At 51.7% G+C, this 23976-nt stretch overlaps 2 protein-coding genes across 5 annotated transcripts in view; both read right to left on the bottom strand.

Moving 5' to 3' along the window:
* Nucleotides 1-7022: 7022 nt before the first annotated feature.
* On the bottom strand, nucleotides 7023-22148 carry PVRIG (PVR related immunoglobulin domain containing). The gene is given in 7 exon segments (XM_012496331.2): nucleotides 7023-7346; nucleotides 7448-7508; nucleotides 7595-7721; nucleotides 7804-8154; nucleotides 8240-8456; nucleotides 14559-14581; nucleotides 22061-22148. Coding segments are annotated over 5 exon segments (981 nt in total). The 5' UTR covers nucleotides 8358-8456; nucleotides 14559-14581; nucleotides 22061-22148.
* The window catches only part of STAG3 (stromal antigen 3), a 35782-nt gene continuing 30672 nt past the window's right edge, over nucleotides 18867-23976 (bottom strand). For 2 of the 4 annotated variants that reach the window (XM_030797232.1, XM_030797234.1), the window contains 5 exons: nucleotides 22061-22235; nucleotides 21707-21808; nucleotides 21382-21463; nucleotides 19462-19533; nucleotides 18873-19258 (listed from right to left, as the gene is read on the bottom strand). In XM_030797232.1, the coding sequence (XP_030653092.1) occupies nucleotides 19250-19258; nucleotides 19462-19533; nucleotides 21382-21463; nucleotides 21707-21808; nucleotides 22061-22235 (440 nt within the window). In that variant the 3' untranslated portion in view covers nucleotides 18873-19249. Of the gene's footprint in view, nucleotides 19259-19461; nucleotides 19534-21381; nucleotides 21464-21706; nucleotides 21812-22060; nucleotides 22236-23976 lie in introns of all 4 variants that reach the window. The other 2 variants (XM_030797233.1, XM_030797231.1) reach the window with 2 other exon arrangements.

Below are 23976 nucleotides of genomic sequence, written 5' to 3'. Positions count from 1 at the left end.
TGAAAGCTGAGGTGAGTGGGGATAGCCAGAGTCAGGCTCCCCAGAGGGCTGTGGGGGCCGGGGGCCTTCCACAAACCAGTGCACCTCCAGGGTGACCAGCACTTCCTTTATCCATCTGGCTTCTTATTGCAAAAGGGCCTTAGGTGCCTTTTTATCCATTGCCTCATTGCTCTGGCTAGGACTTCAAATCCTTTTTTTTTTTTTTTTTTTTTTTTCAGTAGAGATGAGGTTTTACCATGTTGGCCAGGGTGGTCTCAAACTCATAGCCTCAAGTAATCTGCCTGCCTCAGCCTCCAAAAGTGCTGGGATTACAGGCGTGAGCCACTGTGCCTGGCCTGACTTCAAATCCTATGTTGAACAGAAGTAGTGAGATCGGGCATCCTTCTCTTGTTCTTGATCTTGGAGGCAAAGATTTCAGTCTTTCACCTAGAATGATTGAAAGACTTTCAGCCGTGGGCCTTGCATGACTGGCCTTTATTATGTTGCAGTACATTCTTTCTCTTCCTGGTTTTGGAGTGTTTTACCAGGAAAGGGTGTTCAGGCTGGGCACGGTGGCTCAAGCCACACAAAAGTGTCAAGTCACACAAAAGTGTCAAGTCAGCCCTGCCCAAGGGCCCCAGTGCCTGTCTTCGTGCTGAAGGGCCGGGCCTGACCTTGAGGGGCTGGGCCTGACCTTGGCTGGCTGGGCCCCTCCCACCTGGATCCCTGCAGACCCCACCTCACTCAGCCTCACTTCTCATCCTTTTCTCTGCCCAGGGCCATTGCAGGCTCTTTCAGGGACAGGAAAGGCGGGCCTGAGTCTGTGCCCTGCTGCGCCCCAGATTCAGTCCTCAGAGGGGAGGAGGAGGAAGCCAGTGGAGGTCACAGGTGCTCAGCCCCCAGCCCAAGCAGCAGAGCCCCCAGCTTGTCTTCTGTCCCTCTCCCTCCCTGGCAGGGACTCCCATGCAGTCCCCAGGCACCACCACAGCCTAGCTGGCCTCTTCCCACCCCAGGCCCGCTCCCTTGGTGCAGGGACCACAATCTTGCTCAAGGGGTGAGGGGGCTGATGGTCTCCTACACAGAGACTGGTCCCTCTCGAGGCCACCCCTTGACCCCAAGACGTGAGACTGGATCTGCAGGGTCCCCTCTGACCTCCCCGCCCTACACAGGAGGGGACAGAGCTTGGAGAAGCCCTGTCCCAGGCCACATGACTTGCAATGGCGGGTCCAGGACTGGAGCGCCCTCTACCTGGATCTCTGGGCCTCAATTTCTGAGTGCAGGAACTCAGGGATAGGGGAGCCCCAGGAGGTTGTTCCCTCATACAGCCCCTCAGGTAATTCCCTCCACATACTTGAGCTTCTGGCTGAACTAGAAGGTTCCTTGGTGCCAGGGCAACTGGACTCACCCTGGGTGATGGTGAGGTGGGTCCCCTTGATGGACTGCCATGACAGCCTCCCTGATCTGTGTGTCCAGCTGGACTTGGCAGAAGTGCACAGACTGGTCCTCCTTCCGCAGGTTCGAGATCCTGAGGAAGCCTCCCTGAGGAAGTGAAGTCTCAGAGCAACAGTGGGCACCCCGCACGCAGTCCTGGTCCCGTCTCTAACAGGGGATCTGCTGGCCTTTGCCTGGGGGTGGTCACTGGAGCTTTGGTGACCCACAGGACTCCCTCCGTAGGAGGCTCTGCCCACCCTCTCCAGGGTGAGGTGGCATCAGCTGAGGGGCTGTGGGGGCAGGAAGGCGGGATTTCACCAGAGGAAGTGATATCAATCTTCTTGAGACAGAAGTAGGCAGGGACGGGCCTCCCTTCTCTTCTCAGTCTCTTCCCTGGTCCCAGTAGGCTCCTCTGTGCTTCCCAGGGCCAGCCAGCCTGCCCTCTCTCCCTTCACAGGCCTGAGGAAACAGGCTCTCCGTGCTCAGGAAACCCCTCTGCCTGAGCCAGGCCCTACACACCTCATTCTCCTCATTCAACCCACAGGGAAACTGAGGCACAGGGGCTTTGGACTGAACTGGTCCCACCTGCAAAGGTGGGCTGAAGAGAGGACAAGGGACCCCCTGGCTGTCTGGGCAAGGCCTCAAGAGGGTGGCTCCCCGTCTGAGGTTTGTTTTTTTTCTTTGAGATGGATTCTCGCTGTGTTGCCCAGGCTAGAGTGCAATGGTGTGATCTTGGCTCACGGTAACTTCTGCTTCCTGGGTTCAAGTAATTCACCTGCCTCAGCCTTCCAAGTAGCTGGGAATTACAGGTGCGTGCCACCATGCCCAGCTAATTTTTGTATTTTTAGTAAAGACAGGGTTTCACCATGTTGGCCAGGCTGATCTCAAACTCCTGGCCTCAGGTGATCTGCCCACCTCAGCCTCCCAAAGTGCTGGGATTACAGGCGTGGGATACGACATCCAGCCACTGAGGACTGACTCTTGGTTCCATTCCTGCCTTGCCTGTGAGCCGTGGGACCCAGAAGGTCACCTGCTAGAAGGTCACCTGCTTACCAGGCTGCCCGAGGAGGGTGCCACATAGAACTTTTAGCCAACAGCCTCTGGGTAGCTCTGGAGGGTACATAGTCCCCAGGGGCCTCAGGCCCGGTACTGCCACGTGCGTTCTCCTTAGATGTAAGGTGCATGTTTATGTCACTTTCCGGGCCCTGGACCCAGCTGAACCCCCATGGGAGATTTCTTTTGTGTCAGGATTTCTGCTCTGGAATGGTGTGAGGTCTCCCGGGTGGTTCATCCTCCCTCCCCCAACAGCAGTGACAGGGCCTGGGGCTGTGGCTGTCTCTCAGAGGGGGGTTTTAGGAGGCGGCGGCCCTGGAGGAGGGCATGATTCCAACATGGGCAGAGTCTAAATGCAGCCCATTAGCCCAGCAGGTGGCCATGGGAGAGGCATGGGATGCAGTGTTCAGGAGCAGAGGCAGGGGAGGGGGCCAGGACCCTGCACATTGAGAACCGCTGCTTGTATGTCCCCACCTTCCCCCAACAACTATCCTCCTTTCCTCACCAGCCACGTCTATCCCTGCCCCGGCCCCCTGCCCCTCCTTGGCACCCACCCTGTTACTGCTTTCCCCCTGAGATCAGGAATGAGGCACAAACATCTGCTCTCACTGCCTCCCTTCACGGTACTGGAGTCCTAGTCAGTGCGCTATGCCTGAAAGGAAATACAAGTGCTCTGTGTCTTCTTCAATTCTGTATTGATCTATTTGGCCTCCACCCATCACAGGGCCCATATTATCTACATTTCCTGCATTCTTGGCCTTTTTTTAGTGGGGGACATGGGCTCGCTGTGCCTGTAGGTGGGACTATAGGCACGCACCACAGTTCCCCTCTAATTTTCTTCTTTTTTGCAGAGATGTGGTGTCACTGTGTTACCCAGGCTGGACTCAATCTCCCAGGCTCAAGGCATCCTCCCCGTGTGCTGGGATTACACATATGAGCCACAGGGCCGAGCCCCTTGTACATTGCCAGTGCTCTGGCATCTGGTTCCTCACTGACTAGGGAGAGACTCCCCCTCCCAGGGTAGCTGACTGTAAAATTTTTACATCAACTTATTAAATCAGCTGGTCAATTTTGACCCAGAACCATGCTGAAATTTTGATTAAGAAGCTCTTATTCAGGCGGGGCACAGTGGCTCAAGTCTGTAATCTCAGCACTTTGGGAGGCCAAGGTGGGCAGGTCACCTGAGGTCAGGAGTTCGAGACCAGCCCAGCCAACATGGTGAAACCCCCATCTCAACTAAAAAAAAAAAAAAAAAAAATACAAAAATTAGCTGGACACGATGGTGCACACCCATAGTCCCAGCTACTCAGGAGGCTGACGCAGGAGAATCATTAGAACCCAGGAGGTGGAGGTTGCAGTAAGCCAAGATCGTGCCACTGCACTCCAGCCTGGGTGACAGAGCAACAGTCCGTCTCAAAAAAAAAAAAAAAAAAAAAATCAGTTTGGGGATACTGACCTGTTAACAGTGAGCCTTAGTCAGGCACAGTGGCTCATGCCTGTCATCCCAGCACTTTGGGACGCCAAGGCAGGCAGATCACTTGAGCCCAAAGTTTGAGACCAGCCTGGGCAACATAAAGAAACCTCATCTCTACCAAAAAAAAAATAATAATTACAAAAATTAGCCAGGTAGGGTGGCACGTGCCTGTGGTCCCAGCTACTTGAGAGCCTGAGGTGGGAGGACCATTTGAGCCCAGGAGGTTGAGGCTGCAGTGAGCTGAGATCCCACCACTGCACAGCCCGGATGACAGAGTGAGACCTTGTCCCAAAACACCACCACCAGTCCAGGCACAGTGGCTCACGCCTGTAATCCCAGCACTCTGGGAGGCTGAGGCGGGCGAATCACAAGGTCAGGAGATAGAGACCATCCTGGCCAACATGGTGAAACCCTGTCTCTACTAAAAATACAAAAAATAGCTGGGCATGGTGGTGGGTGCCTGTAGTCCCAGCTACTCGGGAGGCTGAGGCAGGAGAATCGCTTGAAACCGGGAGGCAGAGGTTGCAGTGAGCTGAGATCACGCCACTGCACTCCAGTCTGGTGACAGAACAAGACTCCATTTCAAAAAAAAAAAAAAAAAACCCACCACCACCAAAAAAACAGTGAGCCTTGTGATATATGAACATGGTGTATCTCGCCCTTGATTTAGGCCCTGACACTCAGGCCCTTCAGGCATGATCTGGCCTGGCCCCCAAGCAGTGTCAGCCACAGCACCTGGTGTAGACATGAGGCTGCTCATGGAGCACCCTCATCAGCCAGCTGCACCTCCACCTACCAGGAGCACACTTGTCCAGGCCTGCCTCCTGCCCTCCTTCCCCAAGAACTCCTCTTCCTCCCAGCCCTGTGCCCCCTGGGGAGGTTATGGCACTGCTTTGCACCTCGGGCTCCACATCCGTCAAATGGACTTCCTGAAAATACCCACCTCCTGACTTGTTTTAAGACCATCTAGGAAGAGTTGCTCAGGCCTTGGGAGCCTCCTGGTTTACAATCTTCACATCCCCGCAGGCCTCCTCACTCTTCTCATGTACCCGATGCTCAACGTGAGCCACATGGGCGCCACAAGGCCAGGGAGGGACCCCCAGGATTCAAACCCAGGTCCATTCAAAGCTAAAACCTTACTTTGGGCCATGGGTGCTGGGGGCTTGTCCTGGAGGCCTGGGGCCACTGGAGGGGAAGCAGGTGCTGCTGCTGGGCTGATTCAGCTCTTCCCTTGGAGCACATCAGCTCCCTCAGGCCTCAATTTCCATGCACACTGAGCCAACAGCACCCTGGTCTCTGGGTCTGAGGCCCAACCATGCACCACAGCACAGTGCACCATGCATTCTCAGGGCACCCTTTGTCACTGCTGCTGGCTCTGACACTTAAGGCTGGGCAGCACGGAGCAGGCCGGATGTGGGGAGACTTTCTGGGTCCCAAGGTGTTTGGCTCTGAGTCCCACAGGGACCAGGCTGGGCTGCAGCCTCCTAAGCTTATGGAAGCCAGGATCAGGCCAGGGGACTCTTACTCCACTGTGTGATGAGCAAGTGGCCCTGGCGGGGGGATCCCTCAGAGCTTCCCCTTTGTCTGCTTTTTAGAGAAACAACTTTCTGGAGATCCCCTTCAGGCTTCCCCTGAGACCTTATAAGCCCCACTGTTCACACCGCTGTCCCGGGTCCAAGGTGCTCTTGCTCTCTCCCTTCCCTCCCTGTCATCTTCCTCCCGGCGCTGCCTTCCTGACCCTCCTTGGGGAACTCTGCAGCACCCCTTCCTGTCTTCCTTGAGCCCCCAGCCCTGGAGGAACTGCTGAGCTGCCTAGGCCAGTGCTGAGGGCTTCTGGGAGGAGGAGGACGACCACTAGCTGAGGAAGGCAGGCCTGACCACCTGCAACCACCCTCTTCCCAGCACAGTGTAGAGCTGGGGGCTGGATGGGGCTGGGTCCTGGCAAGGCCACATCAGGGCCTGCCTGGGGCAGTGCGCTGGGCTGCAGAGGGTGGTGCGGGTGGACGCAGCCTCCGGGCAGGCTGTCCCTGGGCCGGATGTAGGGCATGGTTCCTGATTGGCAGCTGGCACTTCCTGGGATGTCCCCCATGCAGTCCCAGGGAGGGGCTGAGGGGCAGGTGCCCTTCCTCCCCAGGAGTACTCACCCTAGCTGGGGGAGCAGCCTCAGCCTGGCTCCAGAACGACACTGCCCCACCACCTAGGGCCTGCCACGTTCCTGGGGAGTCTCGAAGCCCAGACCCTCTCACTCACACTGTCTCGTGCGGCAAAGGCCCCGTCAGGCCCAGGCTGTGAGGCCCACAAGCAGAAGGGCCGGCTCTGGATGGAACATTTTGTGGGGAGGCCCCCATGTCTGTGAAGGCCTCTGCCTGCCCCGAGAGGAGGTGGGGGAAGTGACTGAAGGGAGATTTCAGGCGAGTCCTCCTACCCTCCAGCCCTGCCTGATGCCAGCTGTGGAAGGAGGGCATCAGGACCCCAGCCCAGGCCACAGCAGGGAGCCCGGCAGAGGGACGCCAGGTCAAACCACAGGGACTTCTCTCAGGCTGAAGCCCCAGGAACCCTTGCTGCTGTCCTAGGACATGGTGGGATTGGAGCAGGGACCATCCTGCTGGGATCCCCCAATCCTATCTAGGCAGCCACAGGTGTCCCTCAAAAAGCTCCCCCAACCCTCCGCCACCCCAAGAAGCCAGGACAGATCTCTAAGATTGGGACACTGCCCTCTCCCTGGGCCAAACCCAGCCCTGCAAGGAGGCCCCAACCCACTCTGGTTCTCACCTGGCTTCTGCCTCGCAGGGGTGGAGACTTCCTCCCCAATCTCTTCACCCCCAAAGAAGCACAGCCAAGGCCCACGTCAGAGGAACTGTGTTGCTGACTTAGTCACAGCAGGAAATGACTGGAATGGGGTAACTGTCACTCACACACACACACCTGTGCCCACACACACCCACACATGCACACAGACCACATCTACAGCAGGTGGGCCTGGCCACGCACCTGTGGAACACTTATTGGAGGCCCAAGAATAACATAAGGGGGTGGCACCCAGGAGGCCTGGGAAGGGGAAAGCCCAGTGGCCTCATGGTCTCTCTCATTGAACTCCTAAGCATCACTCCATGGCCCTGGGCTCCTGAGGGTCAGGGAAAAGAGTGAGGCCAGGACCAGTGCGGGGAGGCCTCTCCCCTGCCTGAGCGTAGACTCCATTCTCAACAGAGACAAAGCTGCCACATGCAGGGATGGGTGTGGAGGCCCAGGCGGCAGGGCCCTGGGGCCAGTGTGCAGCGTGGGTGGGGAGTGACACCCACCAGGATGGCCCCCCATGGGGGTGAGCTGTGTCCAAAGTAGCTGGGCGGCAGCTGGTGTTGATAGTGGCATAAGGGACGTGGAGAGCAGCCTGGGAGGCCTGGCTGGGTGCCTATGCAGGGGAAGGAGGGTCAAGTGAGTTGGTACAGCTTGGGCCCAGCCCTGGCCCCCCTACCCCTGCCACCTTGTCCCCAAAGCAGGTCCCCTCCTCACCCATACTCGTGCTCTCGGTGTCTGGGAGCTGGTGTGGGACGGCTGGAGCCTAGGGGCAGGGCTGGGAGAGAGCGAGGATGGTCAGAGCTCTGCAGAGCATGTGGCCAGCCCAGTGTCAGGGGGACATGGACAGGGACCAGGTCTCACCTGTGCTTCTGTCGACACAGCAGATGAAGGAGGTAGCCACAGCCAAAGAGGAGGACTCCTGAGACCCCCAAGATCCCGGCCAGGTCTGCCCGCAGAATGGGGGCAGGAGTCGGCGGGGCAGAGAGCCCTGGGCACGGAGACAAGAATCAGATGGGTGGCCAGTTCCCGAGCCCCTCCCTGCCCTCCTGGGCCCCTCGCCCCAGCCCCACCTGGGTCTGAGCTGGGCGGGAGGCTCCCACAGGCCTCCCAGGAGCCCTCAGGGAAGGATGCAAACTTGCAGCAGAAGGTGCTGTTGGTGCAGGGGCTACTGGCCCCAGAGCCTTCCAGGGCAAGAGAGACGCTGCTCTGGGTTTCCCAGCGGGCCTGGCGAGCAGGGGCCCATTGCCGGATGCCAAGTTCTGGGTGCAACATAGCCAGCGTGGTCCCCCCAGCACCATTGGGGCCCCCCCAGCTCACAGTCACCAGGGAGATGGAGCCAGACCCCAGGAACCCACAATGGACAGTGAAGGACGAGAGCTCGGTGGCCTCCATCTGAACTTGCACCCACACCTCTGGGGTCCCTGTGGAACAGCAGCAAGGTCAGTGGGCTGTTGTCCTACATCACCCTCCCTGTAGCCCCTGCCCCTCTCTGGTGCCGGCACTCACCCGCAGTGACACACAGGGTCAGCAGCACCCAGGACAGGGCCAGGGTCCGGCGCCCCATGGCCCCCTCCAGTCTGGGTTCTGGGGGCTGCAGGGCTGGCACCTGTGCCTCTGTTCTCATCGCAGGAAGTCTTCATGTTGTCAGCAGCCAAACAGCCACTGCCTTCTCTCCTCTCATACCCTCCCCAGAGGTGGTGAACACAAAGTGGCTGATTCCTTTCTTAAAGTAACAGTGAGGGCCCGCTCAGTCCCCAAGGCTGTGCTTCCGGGTAACAAGGCAGGGTGGCACAGGTGGGTGAGAACCCAGCTTTGGCTAGGCCTTGGGAGGCCAGGGGAGGGGCAGAGAAGCTGCCAGGGGCTAGAAGGACTCCCCTTCCCTGGACAGCAAGGGGTGCCGGGCTTCCCTAGGAAAGGGCTCTGTCCTGCCCCTCACCCAGCTGAGGAATCTGGGAGGAGAAAGCCCCTGGGAGTGGGAAGCCAGCAGGGAGGACCTGAGAGCCAGCCCAGCGTGCATGACCCACCACCAATCTGACGTCGGTCCCACGCTTACACCTGCAACCCAGGCCTCCCACACAACCCCCAGCCTGGCTCGCCCACTGCCCACTCATACCTCCTGATCTACCCTGAATGCACCCCATACTGGACTCTGCCCCAGGCGCTGTCTCCCTTGTCATAGGTGATGGCAACTGGCTTCTGGCTGCTCGGGCCCAAAGCACAGCCACCAGAGCCTCTTCCCTTTCACCTCCAATGCACCAGGAAATCCTGCTGGCTTCCCACCCTGACCAAAGGACCACTTCTTCCCAACATCCCCCTGCAACCCCTAGCCCCTGCTACCTTGTGACTCCAGACCTAATATTCTCCTGCCTGGAAGAGCACGAACAATGGAGAATTGGCCTGGCTGGTTTCAGTTCTCACCGCAGTGGCCAGAGTGAACCCAAGTCAGGCAGGCCACTGCCCTTCTTGACTCTCACAGCCCATGACACCCAGAGCCAATGCCTCAAGGGCCATCCATGTCCTGCCATCCGCACTTCCCCTGCCCTCCTACCTCAATTGCATACCTCTGAGTTGAATTAAAAGCAGCAAGATTTGGGGGTGACCGGGAGGAAACGGGCTGGCCCTTGCCATGAGGTGTGCACAGACAGGGAATGAGAGGCCAGCACTTTAGGATGAGTCCAGGAGTTCAAGACCAGCCTGGGCAACATGGTGAGACCCTATCTCTACAAAAAAAAAAAAAAAAAGAAGGAGAAAGAAAGAAAGAAAAAATTAGCCAGGAATGGTGGCAGGCACCTGTAGTTTCAACTATTTGGGAGGCTGAGGTTGAAGGATCGCTTAAGCCCAGGAGGTGGAAGTTGCAGTGAACCATGATTACACCACTGCACTCCAGTCTGGGTGACAGAGTGAGACCCTGTCTTGATAAATAAATGTTGCTCTGAATTGCTTCACTGCTTATGTCACCTCGAGGATGCAAACCTACCAGAATGCTGCTAGGCAGCAACAGGTGACCCTTTCCAGGGATCAGTTTGCTTTGTGTGCTGTGACCTGGAATCCAGAGTCCAGTGAGAGCCCAGGGTGCTGTCTTAAGGTTGATCTCATCCACGGTGTGGTAAGGACTAAAGAGACAGCCCTGTCCCAAGTCACCTCTCTGGGCCCTGGTTTGCCCGTGTCTGCTTAGTCCTGTGGTGCTGGCTGGATGTGGTGTCTCATGACTGTAATCCCAGCACTTCAGGAGGCTGAGGTGGGTGGATCACTTGAGCCCAGGAGTTTGAGACCAGCCTGGGCAACATACTGAGACCCTGCCTTTACAAAAAATAAACATTAGCCGGGTGTGGTGGCTTTCGCCTGTAGTCCCAGTTACTCGGGAGGCTGAGGCAGAAGGATCACTTGACCCTGGGAGGTGGAGGCTGCAGTGAGCCAAGATCACGCCACTACACTCCAGCATGGGCAAGAGTGAGACCCTATCTCAAAAAAAAAAAAAAAAAAAAAATTAAAAATTAAAAAAATACAAAATAAAAATCCTGTGGTGTTTGACACAAACCAATTTGGTCTCTGGGGTAAACTCTGTCCCCTTATCCACACCCTGCAGCCCGTAGTGGCCTTCATGGTGCCTATGCCTGCAGCCAGTCACCCATGGCTCCCAACATTCTCTTCACCCTTTGCCCTTCGCCCAGGCCACCTGTACTGATCTCCACACCTGCCTCAGACCTGCTTTTACTGCTTTCTCCACTACCATCCCCCAGGCAGGGTGCGAGACTGGTGCAGAGGGGACCTACCTCAGGTGGCCTGGCCAGCGTAGCTGCAGAGCACCTAGAGCACCTGAGGCTGCTAGACATCTACCTCCCTACTCCAGAAGACCCTTGCCTCCCACTGAAAGAAACCAAAATATTTAACCTCAGAATAGGTTTCTTTGCCATATTTTGGGACGGTTGCCCAGAGGGCCTGTAGGCAGCTGTGGGCCTGCAACGTGGTCTTCAGTCAGGGAAATCCACCTCTGCAGAGGAGACAGTGGAGTAGATAGCAGATGCACACAGCCTTTCTCTGCAGTCCCCGTGTCTGGATCTAGGAAAGACAAACTGAGAGGCAGACCCCTTTAAGGGTCTGAAGGGCTTGCTTACCACAGGCTCCGCAGAGCACCAGCTGTGAGGTGTCACCTGCAGAACGAGACCTTTGCTAGCCAAGTCTCTCCTCTCCCCTTCCCCTAATCTGTCTTGCTGCGCTCCAGGCCTCCCATTATTTCTGTAATTTCAAGACGGTTATAAAAGTGTCAACCATCTGGCCATTTCTTTTTTTATATATTTTGTATGACTTGTGCACATGTGTGCACGTAATAACATTTTTAAGTCGGTTTTTTTCCTGTTAATGTTTTATGTTTGTTTCATAGACTCAGATTATCAAACCTTCAGGGAAAAAATTTAAACTTCCCTACACCACCTGCTGAAATCCCACTTTGTAAGAAGGAGATCAAATCCCACCACCTCCAGGAAGCTGCCCCAGAGTAGTGCGCCCTTCCTTCTTGGATGATCATCACAGGATTGCAGGTGGCCTCCCAGTTGGGTTCTCAGCAGCCCTGGGGGCATTTTCACAGGTGGACACTGAGCCCTGGAGGAACTGTCTTTTTTATTCACCCCAATACGGGAGCCCAGAACTTACTGAGGGATTTAAAAGCCATGGTACAAAGTTGACTACCCACCCTTTTCAATTTTTTTTTTCAATTTTTTAAGTCACATTATCCCCTAAATTCTCACTGTGTAAGATTCAAACAGCATAGAACACAAAGTTCTCCTCTGGCCAGCTCCTTCCGTTCCCCTCCCTGTGAATTTTCATGAGGCTTGTTCTTTAACATTATCATTTCTGGTTTTTGTGTATTGCTTAGGAAGGCTAAGATTATGAAAATATTTTTATGGCTTTGTTTTTATGCATAACTCTATAAAGAGTTTCTTCCTAGTCCATGAAGAACTTTACTTTGGAGGTGGTATTAAAAGGCTGTGTAGGCCGGGTGCGGTGGCTCACGCCTGTAATCCCAACACTATGGGAGGCCGAGGCAGGCGGATCACGAGGTCAGGAGATCGAGACTGTCCTGGCTAACACGATGAAACCCCATCTCTACTAAAAATACGAAAAAAATTAGCTGGGCATGGTGGGGGGCACCTGTAGTACCAGCTACTCAGGAGGCTGAGGCAGGAGAATGGCGTGAACTCGGGAGGTGGAGCTTGTGGTGAGCAGAGATCGCACCACTGCACTCCAGTTTGGGCGACAGAGCGAGACTCTGTCTCAAAAAAAGAAGAAAAAAAAAAGGCTGTGTAGCCAGGCACAGTGGCTCACGCTTGTAATCCCAGCACTTTGGGAGGCCAAGGCAGGCAGATCACTTGAGGTCGGGAGTTCGAGACCAACCTGACCAACATGGAGAAATCCCGTCTCTACTAAAAATACAAAATTAGCTGGTTGTGGTGGCGCATGCCTGTAATGCCAGCTAATCGGGAGGCTGAGGCAGGAGAATCGCTTAAACCCAGGGGCGGAGGTTGTGGTGAGCCGAGATCCCACCATTGCACTCCAGCCTGGGCAACAACAGCGAAACTCTGTCTCAAAAAAAGAGCTGTGTAATGTCTCAGGTGGAGGGCCAGGAGTCCCCAGACCATTTGCTGCTGGGCTCCTTCCCTACTGTTTCAAAATGCCACCTTGATCATAAATTCTTACACATAGGTCTATATGTGGATTCTCTTTCATAGTCTATCCATTGGGTTGCTTATTCTAGTTTCAATATCACAAGGTCCTAACTGGAATGCTTTCATGTTCTGATATATGTGAGGGCCCTTATTCTCAGAACTTCTTGAGTATCCCTGAACATTCTCCAGAATTGTGAACAGCAAAACCACAAATAATTCCTAAGCTGGGCAATCTAACTCCTGCATCCCACTTTCAGCCAGGAGGTACAGGCAAGATGGGACAGGTTTCACAATGGCCACCTCCTGCCCAACATTCCTTGGTGAAATCCCTGCATCCCCAGCCCAAGTCCTGCTGCAGTAAAACAGCCCAGTGGTCGGTCTGTAGAATTAGGCCCTCATGGGTTTGAAATAGGGCCACAATTTCATAGCTCTGCAAGCTTAACACAGCAATTTCCCAAAGCAGCAGGATCCCAACAGGGACCGATCCACAGAGTAAATAAGAGGATCAAGTCAGTGAGTGCAGGGGCAGCACTCTACTCAGCCCTGGCTTGTGCCCCAGTACAGGCTATGACCATCCTGTGATATAAAACATTCCTTGAGTTTGGTTTCTTCTCACCAGGAATCAGGATTAGCTTTCTTTGTGGCTTGTGTGGAAGATGTGATGACATAAGTTCATCTCTATTACACCTTCCCAGGCAGATCAACTGCATGTCAATGTCCCCTCTTCAGGCAGGGCTGTCTCAGTCCTAGCACTGCTTCCACTGGAAGAGTCTGAGCTCCTCATCCTAGCCTTGGTTCTGGGCAGCAAACAGCTCAGCCCTGAGGAGCCTCTGTTCTTCTGTAGGCCCGTGGGCCCACAGCTGAGACCAGGCAGCTGATTCGGATGGTCTCAATTCCTGGGGCCAAAACACAGGGTCCTGGAGGGCCTAGTCTCACCACAGAGAAAGGGAAATGGCTAGAAAAATCCAAAATATTTTTGACAGAGGACTAGAGGCCTCCTCCCTCCCCTAAATGCTTTGGCACTTGACACAACCTTAGGGAAAAGGAAGGAAGCCAAGAAGACTCAGAAGTTAAATTTTCTCAGCAGCTGGGCAGAAAAAGAGCTTGAAATTATAGAGGAAAAATAAAGTTGTTTCTGCCCATCTGAGTCTGTAGCATAAGACTTGTCACTACTGCATTTATTTTTACATGCCTGTTTTAAATGTTGTGAAAAGGGCCGCTTTTGTTCCTCTGTAACTTTAAGTATAGCTTATCCTTTATCACAGTAATACAGCTAATGCGAGATAGCGTCTTCAGTGGATACTATGTGCTAAACCCATTCTCAGTGATGCACGTACATCAGCTCCATACTTAGCAATCACTTTATGTGGGAAATAACTTGACCGGGGTGGAAAGGATACTTACACAATGAAGCCAAAATTTAAACCCTGACAAAAATTTTCACTTCAGAACCCATAATATTCAGCATTATGTGGAGCTGCCTTCTCCCACACCTTGGTTAAAAAATTAAATTGAATTACAAGATTGTGTCAGCAAACGGCAGTCCTCTGCCCTGGCAGTGCAGGAGCCAGGTGTTGAACCCACGTCTCTCAGCAGGTTAAGCTGCCTCGCTAAGTTCGGATGTGACCTCAGAAACAGAGGCTACTCCAGCAATGCAGGATGCTTTATTTTTTGGCTTCTACCTATGCCGCCCAATCCCTTCACTGGGCCTAACTTAGTGAATCAAATTAAGTATATTTCCCTCCAAGTTTCCCCAGGATTCTGGGCTCCTTTGCACACTACAGGTCTTCTCTAAACGCCCCGGGTTTATCTATCCTTTGGTGAATTTTCACCTCTTCTCCTTATTTCTCTGCCCTGTCCTAACCAAAAATCTTCAGTGCCTGTTTCTCTCTGCCATCAAAATCCCACACACATCTAGAGGTGAATCGGTGAATCTGCACTGATGAGTGACTCGTCTTGTGAATCCTTTCTAGGATCTCAGTATTTCATTCTATCCTGAGGGAAGGATCTAAAGCACTCAAGGAAGACCTCACGATGTCAATGGGTGAGAAGAAACCTTTCTCCCCTTCAATATCACACCCCATCATCCAAGCACACACTCCTCTTTCATCCCATAAACCCCGGTCAGTGTCACCTGGAGTTATAAGGATGGGGCGACTTACCTAGTAACTGAAGACTCAGTAATCTGAAAAAAAAAAAAAAAAAAAATCCCTTCACTTTATAACTCAGGAGATAACACCAACAAGTCACTTCTGGCAGAGCTCATGGCCACAGTGCAAGTTAAAAAAGGTAAAGCCTTATTGAAAATCATTGAAAATAATCTTAAAACAATTATTCAATATTAACAGACAATGCCCAGCAGTGCTATGTGGGAGGCAAGCCACCCAGCTGCCAAGGCAAGAGACCGAGGGCACAAGCTGTTCCAGTATAATAAAGAAAACACATAGAATAAGAATAGTTATACTAGAAATAGATTATAGATATGATTATATATTAATATAATAATTAGTTTATAGCATTACTCTTTATTCCATTATAATAATCTTTGTTCTACAATTATAACCTAGGAAAAACCAGGCCATACAGAGATAGGAGCTGAAGGGACACGGTGAGAAGTGACCAGAGTGTGAGCCCTCTGTCATGCCCAGACAGGGCCACTAGAGGGCTCCCTGGTCTAGTGGTAATGCCAGTGCCTGGGAAGGCACCCGTTACTTAGCTGACCTTGGTCTAGCGGTAGCGCCAGTGCCTGGGAAGGCACACGTTACTTAGCTGACCGGGAAAGGGAGTCTCCCTTTCCCAGGGGGAGTTAGAGAAGATCCTGCTCCACCACCTCTTGTGGAAGGCCTAACATGAGTCAGGCCCGCCCACAGCCATCTGGAGGCCTAACCATCTCCCTGTGATGCTGTGCTTCAGCAGTCACGCTCCTGTTTCACTTTCACATTCCGCTCTGTACACCTGGCTCCACCTTCTAGATGGCAGTAGCAGAATCAGTGAAAGTATTAAAGTCTTTGATCTTTCTGAGAAGAGCATAGAAGAAATAATGACGTAAACTGTCCTCTCTCTCTCCGCCTCGGCTACCTAAAAGGGAAAGGCCCCCTGTCCGGTGGACACGTGACTCTTGTGACCTTATCAATCAATGGAGATGACTCACACTCCTTACCTTGCCCCTTTTGCCTTGTATACAATAAATAGCAGCGTGGTCAGGTATTCAGAGCCACTACTGGTCTCCGCGTCTAGGTGGTAGTGGTCCCCTGGGCCCAGCTGTCTTTTCTTCTCTTTGTCTTGTGTCTTCATTTCTACGATCTCTCATCTCCGCACAGGAGGAGAAAAACCCACAGACCTAGTAGGGCTGGACCCTACAGTGCCAGCCCCTGAAAAGCACTGCTCTGCATCACTTACCAGGCTGGGCAGAGGCCTCCGTGCCTGCTACCTGAGCTGGCCTCAGGCTTGTCCAGCCTGGTCTGGGCCTGGCCAGTGGGAGGTGCTGCTGAGAAGCCAGAGCCCTGGGCTGTCCTGGATGACCGGCAGTGGGGCTCACTGGCACGAACCCTTCACAGCTGAGCCTGTCAGGGTAAGGGCGTGCACAAAAAAATATCCACAGATGTTGTGCAGCAGAAATAAAGAAAAATTCTAACCTTTTAAGACAAAAACACAGTATCGCTTCTTGGCCTTTTGGCCAAGATCAAGTGTAGATAAAAACATTGTAAGTCATGATTCCCCTGGAATATGATCAGTATCCTGAGGGAAGAGAGGCAAACCCCTAGCCCATCACCACACACTGCAGCTCACACACTTCAGGTTTTGTGCTCCCAGACAATGCCTATCCTCACAACAGCACTGTTGTCTGCGCCGGGAAATCATCCTCTGACCTATTCACAAGTCTTCTAGATGAAGATTTTCAGCAGGTTTGGATCTATTTAAAAAGTGGTAACTGCAAAGAGGCACCTAATCCACTTGGATTTGCCTATTTTTGAGAGGTACTCCTGGCAGTTATGAAGGTCATTAAAATTAAGTATCAGAATAAACTGAACTTTTTTTTTTTTTTTTTGAAACGGAGTCTTGCTGGGTCGCCAGGCTGGAGTGCAGTGACGCAATCTCGGTTCACTGCAACCTCCATCTCCCGGGTTCAAGCGATTCTCCTGTCTCAGCCTCCCGAGTAGCTGGGACTATAGGCACACGCCACCACACCCAGCTAATTTTGTTGTATTTTTAGTAGAGACGGGGTTTTACCATGTTGGCCAGGATGGTCTCAATCTCTTGACCTCGTGATCTGCCCGCCTTGGCCTCCCAAAGTGCTGGGATTACAGGTGTGAGCCACCGCACCCAGCCCTAAACTGAACTTTCAACTGAATTTCAGAAAATGTTGAACCATGATTTTAAAAAATGTTTCTCACTTTGCTCTCACTAAGCCCTTTTTTAAGAGCAAAAAGGTATTTTGCACTGTTAACCAATGAAATATTTTAAAACACTTATTTCATCAACTCATCTGTTACATTTTAAATGTGTATAATATAGAAGAATTAGTATGTTTATATAACCTACAATTTTTAAAAAAAAACTGATATAAATGTCCAAAAGTTGGGAGTCTTATGACTCCACGGCCCTGTTCCAGTTGCTATGGCTACATAACAAACCTCTCCAGACTGAGTGGTTTACATCCTATTATGCTCATGGACTCCATGGTCAGGAATTTGGAAAGTGCACAGAAAAGATGGGCTGTCTCTGCTCCCTGATGCCTGGACCTCAGCTGGGAAAATTGAAAAACAGGGGAGGGTGGAATCATCTGACTCCCGTCTGGACTGAGTCTGGCAGCCAGCATGGATGTTGGCTGGGACCTCGGTGAGAACCGCTGGCAGGAACACCTACACACGGCCTTTTCCTTCGGCTGCTGGCCTTGCTCACAGAATGGTGACCAGGTTCCAAGTGTGAACCCAGGTACAGGAAGAGACAGGAAATAGAAACTGCCAGTTTTCTTAAAATCTGGGCCCAGTAACTAGCATGGCATCATTTCTATCATCTTCTATTAGTCAAGCATCACAGAGCCCATATTCAAGAGGAGACAACCTAGACCCAGCCTCTCAATAAACAGTGTCAAAGGCTTTAGGGAGCATGGTGTCAAGCTCCCAGATTCTAAGGCTGTGACTCAACCCAGTGCACTGGGCTGCCTGGCTGTACACAGGTGTCCATATTGATGCAAAGCCCCCAAGCTGCTCATATCCTCTTGTGAAGCACCCTTAGCTTGGTTAGTATTTAAATAACTCAGGAATCTTTCCCCTCCTGGATTTTTAGAGACCTCCGCATCTTCTCCTCAGTTCTCCCACTCTGTTCCCTCATCCCACAAAACAGGCTCCTCTCCCCAGAGCTATTCTACCTGAATACAGGCAAAAGATCACTTAATGAGTTAGCCTTCCCCCACACCCCAGCTCTGACTCCCCCAGGGCTACCTTTCCAAAAGGAGACTCACAACCCTATTTCTTCTAGCTTCCATCTGGGAGGGGCAGGTGGGGGCGGGGAGGGAGAATGAAAGGGGTGAGGTGGTCTTGGCTGAGTGACCTGATCGCAGGAAGTCATGGCTCTTTCTGCACAGATCACTAGCTGGATGGCTGTGTCTGGCCTAGGAGACCACAGTGAGAACCTGTCACTAAAGCAGGTGCCCATGATGGGAAGAACTGGAAATTATATCTAAAGAGAGAGGCTGAAGCATTCCTTAAACCACAGAAGAAAACAGTGAAAGTACAAAATGACAATAGCTGTCTTCAAATACTGCTTGTCAGAGGGACAAGAGAGAACAGAGGTGCTGTGCTGCTCCACAAGGAAAAACAAGAGCAAACAAGTCTGTCTGAGTTTCAAGAGGCTGGCCCTGAGGCTGCACTGCAGCAGTCTAGGTGAGAGATGATGGTGACAATGTGTGGAGGACAGAGGCCAGAGAATTTTCTTCACCAAGTCTTGACAGAATTTGGTGAAGAACTAGCTGGAGAAGGCAAGAGTGAAAGTGACATCTGTCACTTGGATTTTAGGGTTGGACATTTAGAGTAACTCCTTAGTTTCCTTTTAACTCTCAGATACTGTGATTTGATCAAATTCCAAATTATGACGGGTATCTTTGGGATGAGAGGATAAAATTTCCTTTGGAAAGAACCCCTGGGTGAAGGCTGCCAGGACACATGGCCTGGCCTGGCTCACGGGGGTGAGACAGGTAGTTTCACAAGGTCCTGCTCCACTCTGCCACCTGTCAGCACAACTTTCACTGCTGCAGAGGCTGTGGCCACTAGATAAACTACTCACAGGCAGTCAATCTCTCCCTATCTCCACTGCCTCACCCCGCCTCTCAGTTACTAAGCAATACTTCCTGGAGAGCCTGTAGACAAAGCACCTTCGGGGGGTGAGGACACCTATACGCTGGGCCATGGGACAAAGCAGACCAAGAACCTGACCTCCATCAGTTTAATGATCTCAGGCCACACCTAGGGAATGTGTGGATTCAAACATGTTTATTGAGCGAATCATTAGGACACAAAATAGGCTGAGAAAGACGTTCCAAAAATCCAGGAAACTATGGGCTGTTTCCATTAAACACAGAGAGGTGCTGCCCCTCTCCACTCCAAACAGAACGTGAAAAAGGCAGGGGGACTGGGCCACAGTGCATTAGGGAGGACAGGGTCTCTCGGCTTCTCTACCCCAACATCACCAGAGGGAAAGGTTAGGTTAGAAAAACAATGCCCAACTCTTTCCCCTCAGAGCCCAGGGCTGAAGCCTGGGGGAATGCTTCATTTTGCTCCTTTTCTCTTTGCCTTTTCCAAATGGTCACATTCTTGAGGTAGGGAGTGGAGCTGGGGAGGGGCCCAGAGTCCTGTCAGAAATCCTATAATGAGAAAGATGAAAGGAATACACAGGACACAGTAACGGGCCAATGGGCAGACCATCCTCCCCTGGGTTACCCTTAAAGCCCCAGAGACAGCTCAGAGGGCCACCCCCAGGCTATGGCCTGTCAATTTGATGAGTGCATGGGTTGCCTGCCAGCATTTCCCAAGGACACATAACTCTTCCTGCTCTGGGGACACTCACCTCAATATCCAGCTCTGTAGAATCTAAGAGGTCCAGCCCGCGCTCACTGGGGGAAGAGTAGTTACTTGCTTGCTAGACAGAATGAGGTTAAAAATCAAAAAGGCCTTTCCACACTCCTGTCACTTCGCAAATAAAAAAACCAGTTCCTTTCCCAGCCTCATAAGAACAAATATGGGCACAGCAGGCCCCTATGGCACCTCCTGGGAGGGAAGTTAGTGTGGGCATGAGGATCAGGCGTGACTGCAGAGCACTTCTTGGCCTGCTGACTGACCCCCTTAAATGCCTTTGGTTTGGAAACCAGAAAATGGATTTTTTCTGAGATGTTAGGAAATAATATTTTAACAGAGGCCTTGCTCTCTAGTCTCTGATTTGAAGGTATCATTGTTTGGTTTCTCCTTCTGAGCACAAGACTCCCCTGTTCTGTTCTATTCTGTTATTTTTCCCTCCTTGCAGAGAACAGAAGAATAACAGCAGAAGATACACAGCCTGTAATGGACTGAATATCTGTGTCCCCCCAAACCTACATATTGAAATCCTTCCCCCAGTGTGATGCTGTTTGGAAGCGGGGCCTTTGGGAGGTGATTGGGTCATAGGGGTGCAGCCCTCATGGATGGATGAATGCCCTTCTAAGCCCAGGCCAGAGGGCTACCTTGCTGTTTCTCCTCCAGATGAGGATATAACTAGAAGCCAGCAGTCTGCAGGCTGGAAGAAGGCCCTCACCAGAACCCAGCCCTTGGACTTCAGCCTCCAGAACTGTGAGAAATACATTTCTGTTTGTAAGACACCAGTCTATGGAATTCTGTTACAGTAGCCTGAACTCAGACATAGCCCTTTTCCATTTATAAGGTGGTTTTACCTTATATTTTATGTAAAAGGTCCATTTTATTTATTTTTGAATTTTTTTTTTTTTTTAAGAGACAGGTGTTTACTATGTTACCCAGGCTGGACTCCAACTCTCGGGCTATTGATCCTCCTGTCTTCACCTCCTGAGTTGCTGGAACTACAGGCTAACAGCTCTGTTTTAAAGATGAGAAAATGGGCCGCACGCAGTGGCTCACACCTGTAATCCCAGCACTTAGGGAGGCTGAAGCAGGTGGATCCATTTGAGATCAGGTGTTCGAGACTAGCCTGGCCAATATGGCAAAACCCCATCTCTACTAAAAATACAAAAAAAATTAGCCGGGCATGATGGCATGCACCTGTAATCCCAGCTACTTGGGAGTCTGAGGAAGGAGAATTGCTTGAACCCAGGAGGCAGAGGTTGTGGTGAGCTGAGATTGTGCCACTGCACTCCAGCCTAGGTGACAGAGGGAGACTCTACCTCAAAAAATAAAAATAATTAAAAAATAAAGATGAGAAAATGGAGGCTGAGGAGGGGTAAAGCGCTAACTTGACATGGAGTTGAGGACTAGCACTCATGTCACCTCACTCCAAATGCCAGGCTTTTCCCACTACACCAGCAGCAGTTCCTCCTGGGGAAACAGGCTAAGTTAGAAGGGGAGTGAGGGAAGGGACAGGGAGGGGAAGCCCTCTAGTAAGGAGAGGGAGGACAGGGGGTCATGTGTTGGGAGGAGAGACACTGAAGGGGCTGCCACTTGGACTGAATGACCTCCCACCACCAGCATTAGGACTCCTTCCAATTCCTAGGGGGTTCGGAGGCAACAATATTTACTTAGGGATTGGGAGCAAGAGTGCTATTCCAACCTTCTTTGGTATTTGCAATTTCTTTTCCTTATTCTTTAATGAAAGTAGAGTCCAAGCAAAGTCCAAACCAACGTATAACCTGTCCTCCTTTACTCTAGATTCATTCAGCTTTTAGAGACCAGGCATTACCGAGCGGAGAGAGGGGAAACACCCTGGCTTCTCTTTGGCATATCAGCCCCTAGTTCTTGAGAGAGAAGGGCAGGGTGGTCTACTCACCATGTCTGTATCCTGCCGTTCTTCACTTGACTCATCCTGAATTTCTAACTCTTCTTCCTCGTCCTCTTCCATAAGGCTGAGTCTGATGTAGGGGCAAAGAGACGGGCTTTTCAAAATGTTCTTTGAGGACCCCTGAGAGTTTCTCAGACACCCGGGGTGGGGGAAGTGGGGAGCAGTAAGTACAGCATAGTAGGTTTCCAGATAGAGCTCTGTGGCTAAAACAAGTCTAAAAAGTACCCACAGAGAGGCAATGGGTGAGACAGGAATCCCCTCACAGTGGGCAACAGATTTGAAGTGAAGACAGGAGATGATGAGAAAAGCTCACCGCATCAGCTGGTTGCCCAGACCAGGACCTGAAGGGTTGCGTGGAGTCTGGAAATACTGTGGACCCAAGAACCTTGACCTCTGGGTGCCTGCAAGGGGCTGACTGCTGGGAATGAAGCAGGATCAATGATGGGATAAAAATCAAGGGTAAGAAGAGGATGTCAGGCAGCTGGTGTTAATGGGGAGAAAAGCTCAGAGAGATGCATTTTAAAGCTAAAAAATGGAGAAGGATTAGAGAAGAACCCAATAATGAGGGAGTGCTACAGCAGGGAACCACGAAACAGAAACAGCAAGATGGAGGCAGCCAGAAACCAAACTGGGAACTCAGACACCCAGATTCCCTCCATGACCTCACCCCTGGGCAAAATCCAACTCTGAGCCATCTTCTTCCTCCATCTCTTTCAACCCCCACAGGGGCTGCCTGCTCTTCACGGCTGTGGAGGTGAGGGTGGGCGTGGGCGGGATGCTGTTCAGCTGCAGACTTTCTTCCTGGGATGAGGAGACTTCCTCTCTATTAGGCTTGGCAGGCCCTGCCAAGCAGATGCACACATTAACCACGGCCCAGGGCCTGCGACAGGTATGCTCTCTTTCCAAGACCTGCGCAGGATTTAGTAAGGGAAAGTCAAGCAAGAAGAGAATGGAAAACCTATACAGCCTCATTCTGTTGCCCTCAAATGGGCATAGCCCTATGAACTAAATACACAGCCCTGTGTACCAAAAAGTAAGGCTTAGAGAATTGTAGCTAGGCCTTGTCCAAGAAGAACTTGCTACACAGCCTAGAAAACAAGATGGAAAGATATATAAATACACATTTCACAGAAAAACTGTAACAGGTCAACAGGTGAACACAAATATGAGGGAGGGTTGGAGTCTCTAAGATTGAGAGATCTGAGTTAGCCAATGAAGACATTTGAGATCCTATCCAAGATTTCTGTGGTCAGAAAAAGCTTTAAATGGCAATAGAGTTTTGGTACCAGAGGCTAGAGTGGACGAATGAGGACCAGGGAAGAACTGGAAAATGGGAGACAGGATTTTCTAAAAGCTAGAAAAAAATGAAGTGATTGCAATGCCAGTATAACTGATATGATATGAAGGGGGACTTATCTCCTGCAGAGATCGGAGAAGGTAGAGGAGGAGAAATAATCCAAAGATTCTCACTTCCTGAGAAAACCCAGGCAATACTATTTTAAAGCATCAGTCAAATTGACATTAACATCTGTTAACTGTAAACAGTCACACTCCCATTACCCTCCCTCTCCACTGAAAACAATAATCCCAAAGTGAGCTGCTATGGGTTTAAGCAGAGCGCTACAGAAAACAGGGAAGAGCCATATCCCTGGACTTGGATTCCCAGAGAGGAAATCTTGGGGCCCCAGGTGTGTCCTCCTGATCTCCCTGAGCTATTAATGGTGTGATGCCCGAGGGCTGGGCCCTTGAGTCTCTCCTCTTCTCCATCTTCACTGGCTTCCCCAGCCACTCAGGTTCATGTCCTTAAATATCACCTATACTCTGCCACATCCCAAAGGGATCTCAAGCCTTCAGCTCTCCCCTGAACTCCATCTTAACAGCCCCCACGGTTTGTTCAACATCTCCACCTGTAATCCCGTGGCCAACACCAATGCCCCAACCTTCCCCCACAGCTATCTTCACTCTCTGCCTTCCCCATCTCAGATACTGTCAACTCCATCCTTCTGTCAGGCCAAAATCCTTGGAGCCATCCTCAACTGCTCTTTTTGTCTTATATCCCACATCCAGTTTGTCAGAAAAGCCTATTAGAGATATCTTGAAAATGCACCCAGAATCTGGCCGTTTCTCGGCACCTCCACCATTGCCCCTGGCCTAAGAAGCTCTCTTATCTTGAATCTTGGGCTGGATTCCTACAACAGCCACAACCTCCCTGCTGGTCTCCCAGCTTCTAGCCTTCCCCCATCTGCTGTCGTTTTCAACACAGCAGCCAGAAGAATCCTTTAAAAACAGAGGTTGTTCCTGTCGTTCCTCTGCTCAAAATCCTCCAATGGTTTCCTACTGCACTCAGAGTAAAAGCCAGTCTCTGCCTTAGATGCTCTGGGATCCTGCACCCTCTTTGGTCTCCTGTCCTACAATCTGCATTCTGGCCATAATGGTCTTCTCTGCTGTTCCTTGAAAATTCCAGGAACATTCTCCCCATCCCCTCGTGGCCTCAGGACTGGCTGCTTCCTTTGGTATGCTATTCTGATACACACTAAGCACCCTCACCTGTTAAAAAAATTCACTGGGAAGCCAATAGGCTGA

Source organism: Nomascus leucogenys, chromosome 17, assembly GCF_006542625.1.
Source record: "Nomascus leucogenys isolate Asia chromosome 17, Asia_NLE_v1, whole genome shotgun sequence".
NCBI classification, from domain to species: Eukaryota; Metazoa; Chordata; class Mammalia; order Primates; family Hylobatidae; genus Nomascus; species Nomascus leucogenys.
The sequence above is the reverse complement of the archived record's forward strand: the minus strand, read 5'-3'. Positions and strand labels throughout refer to the sequence as shown.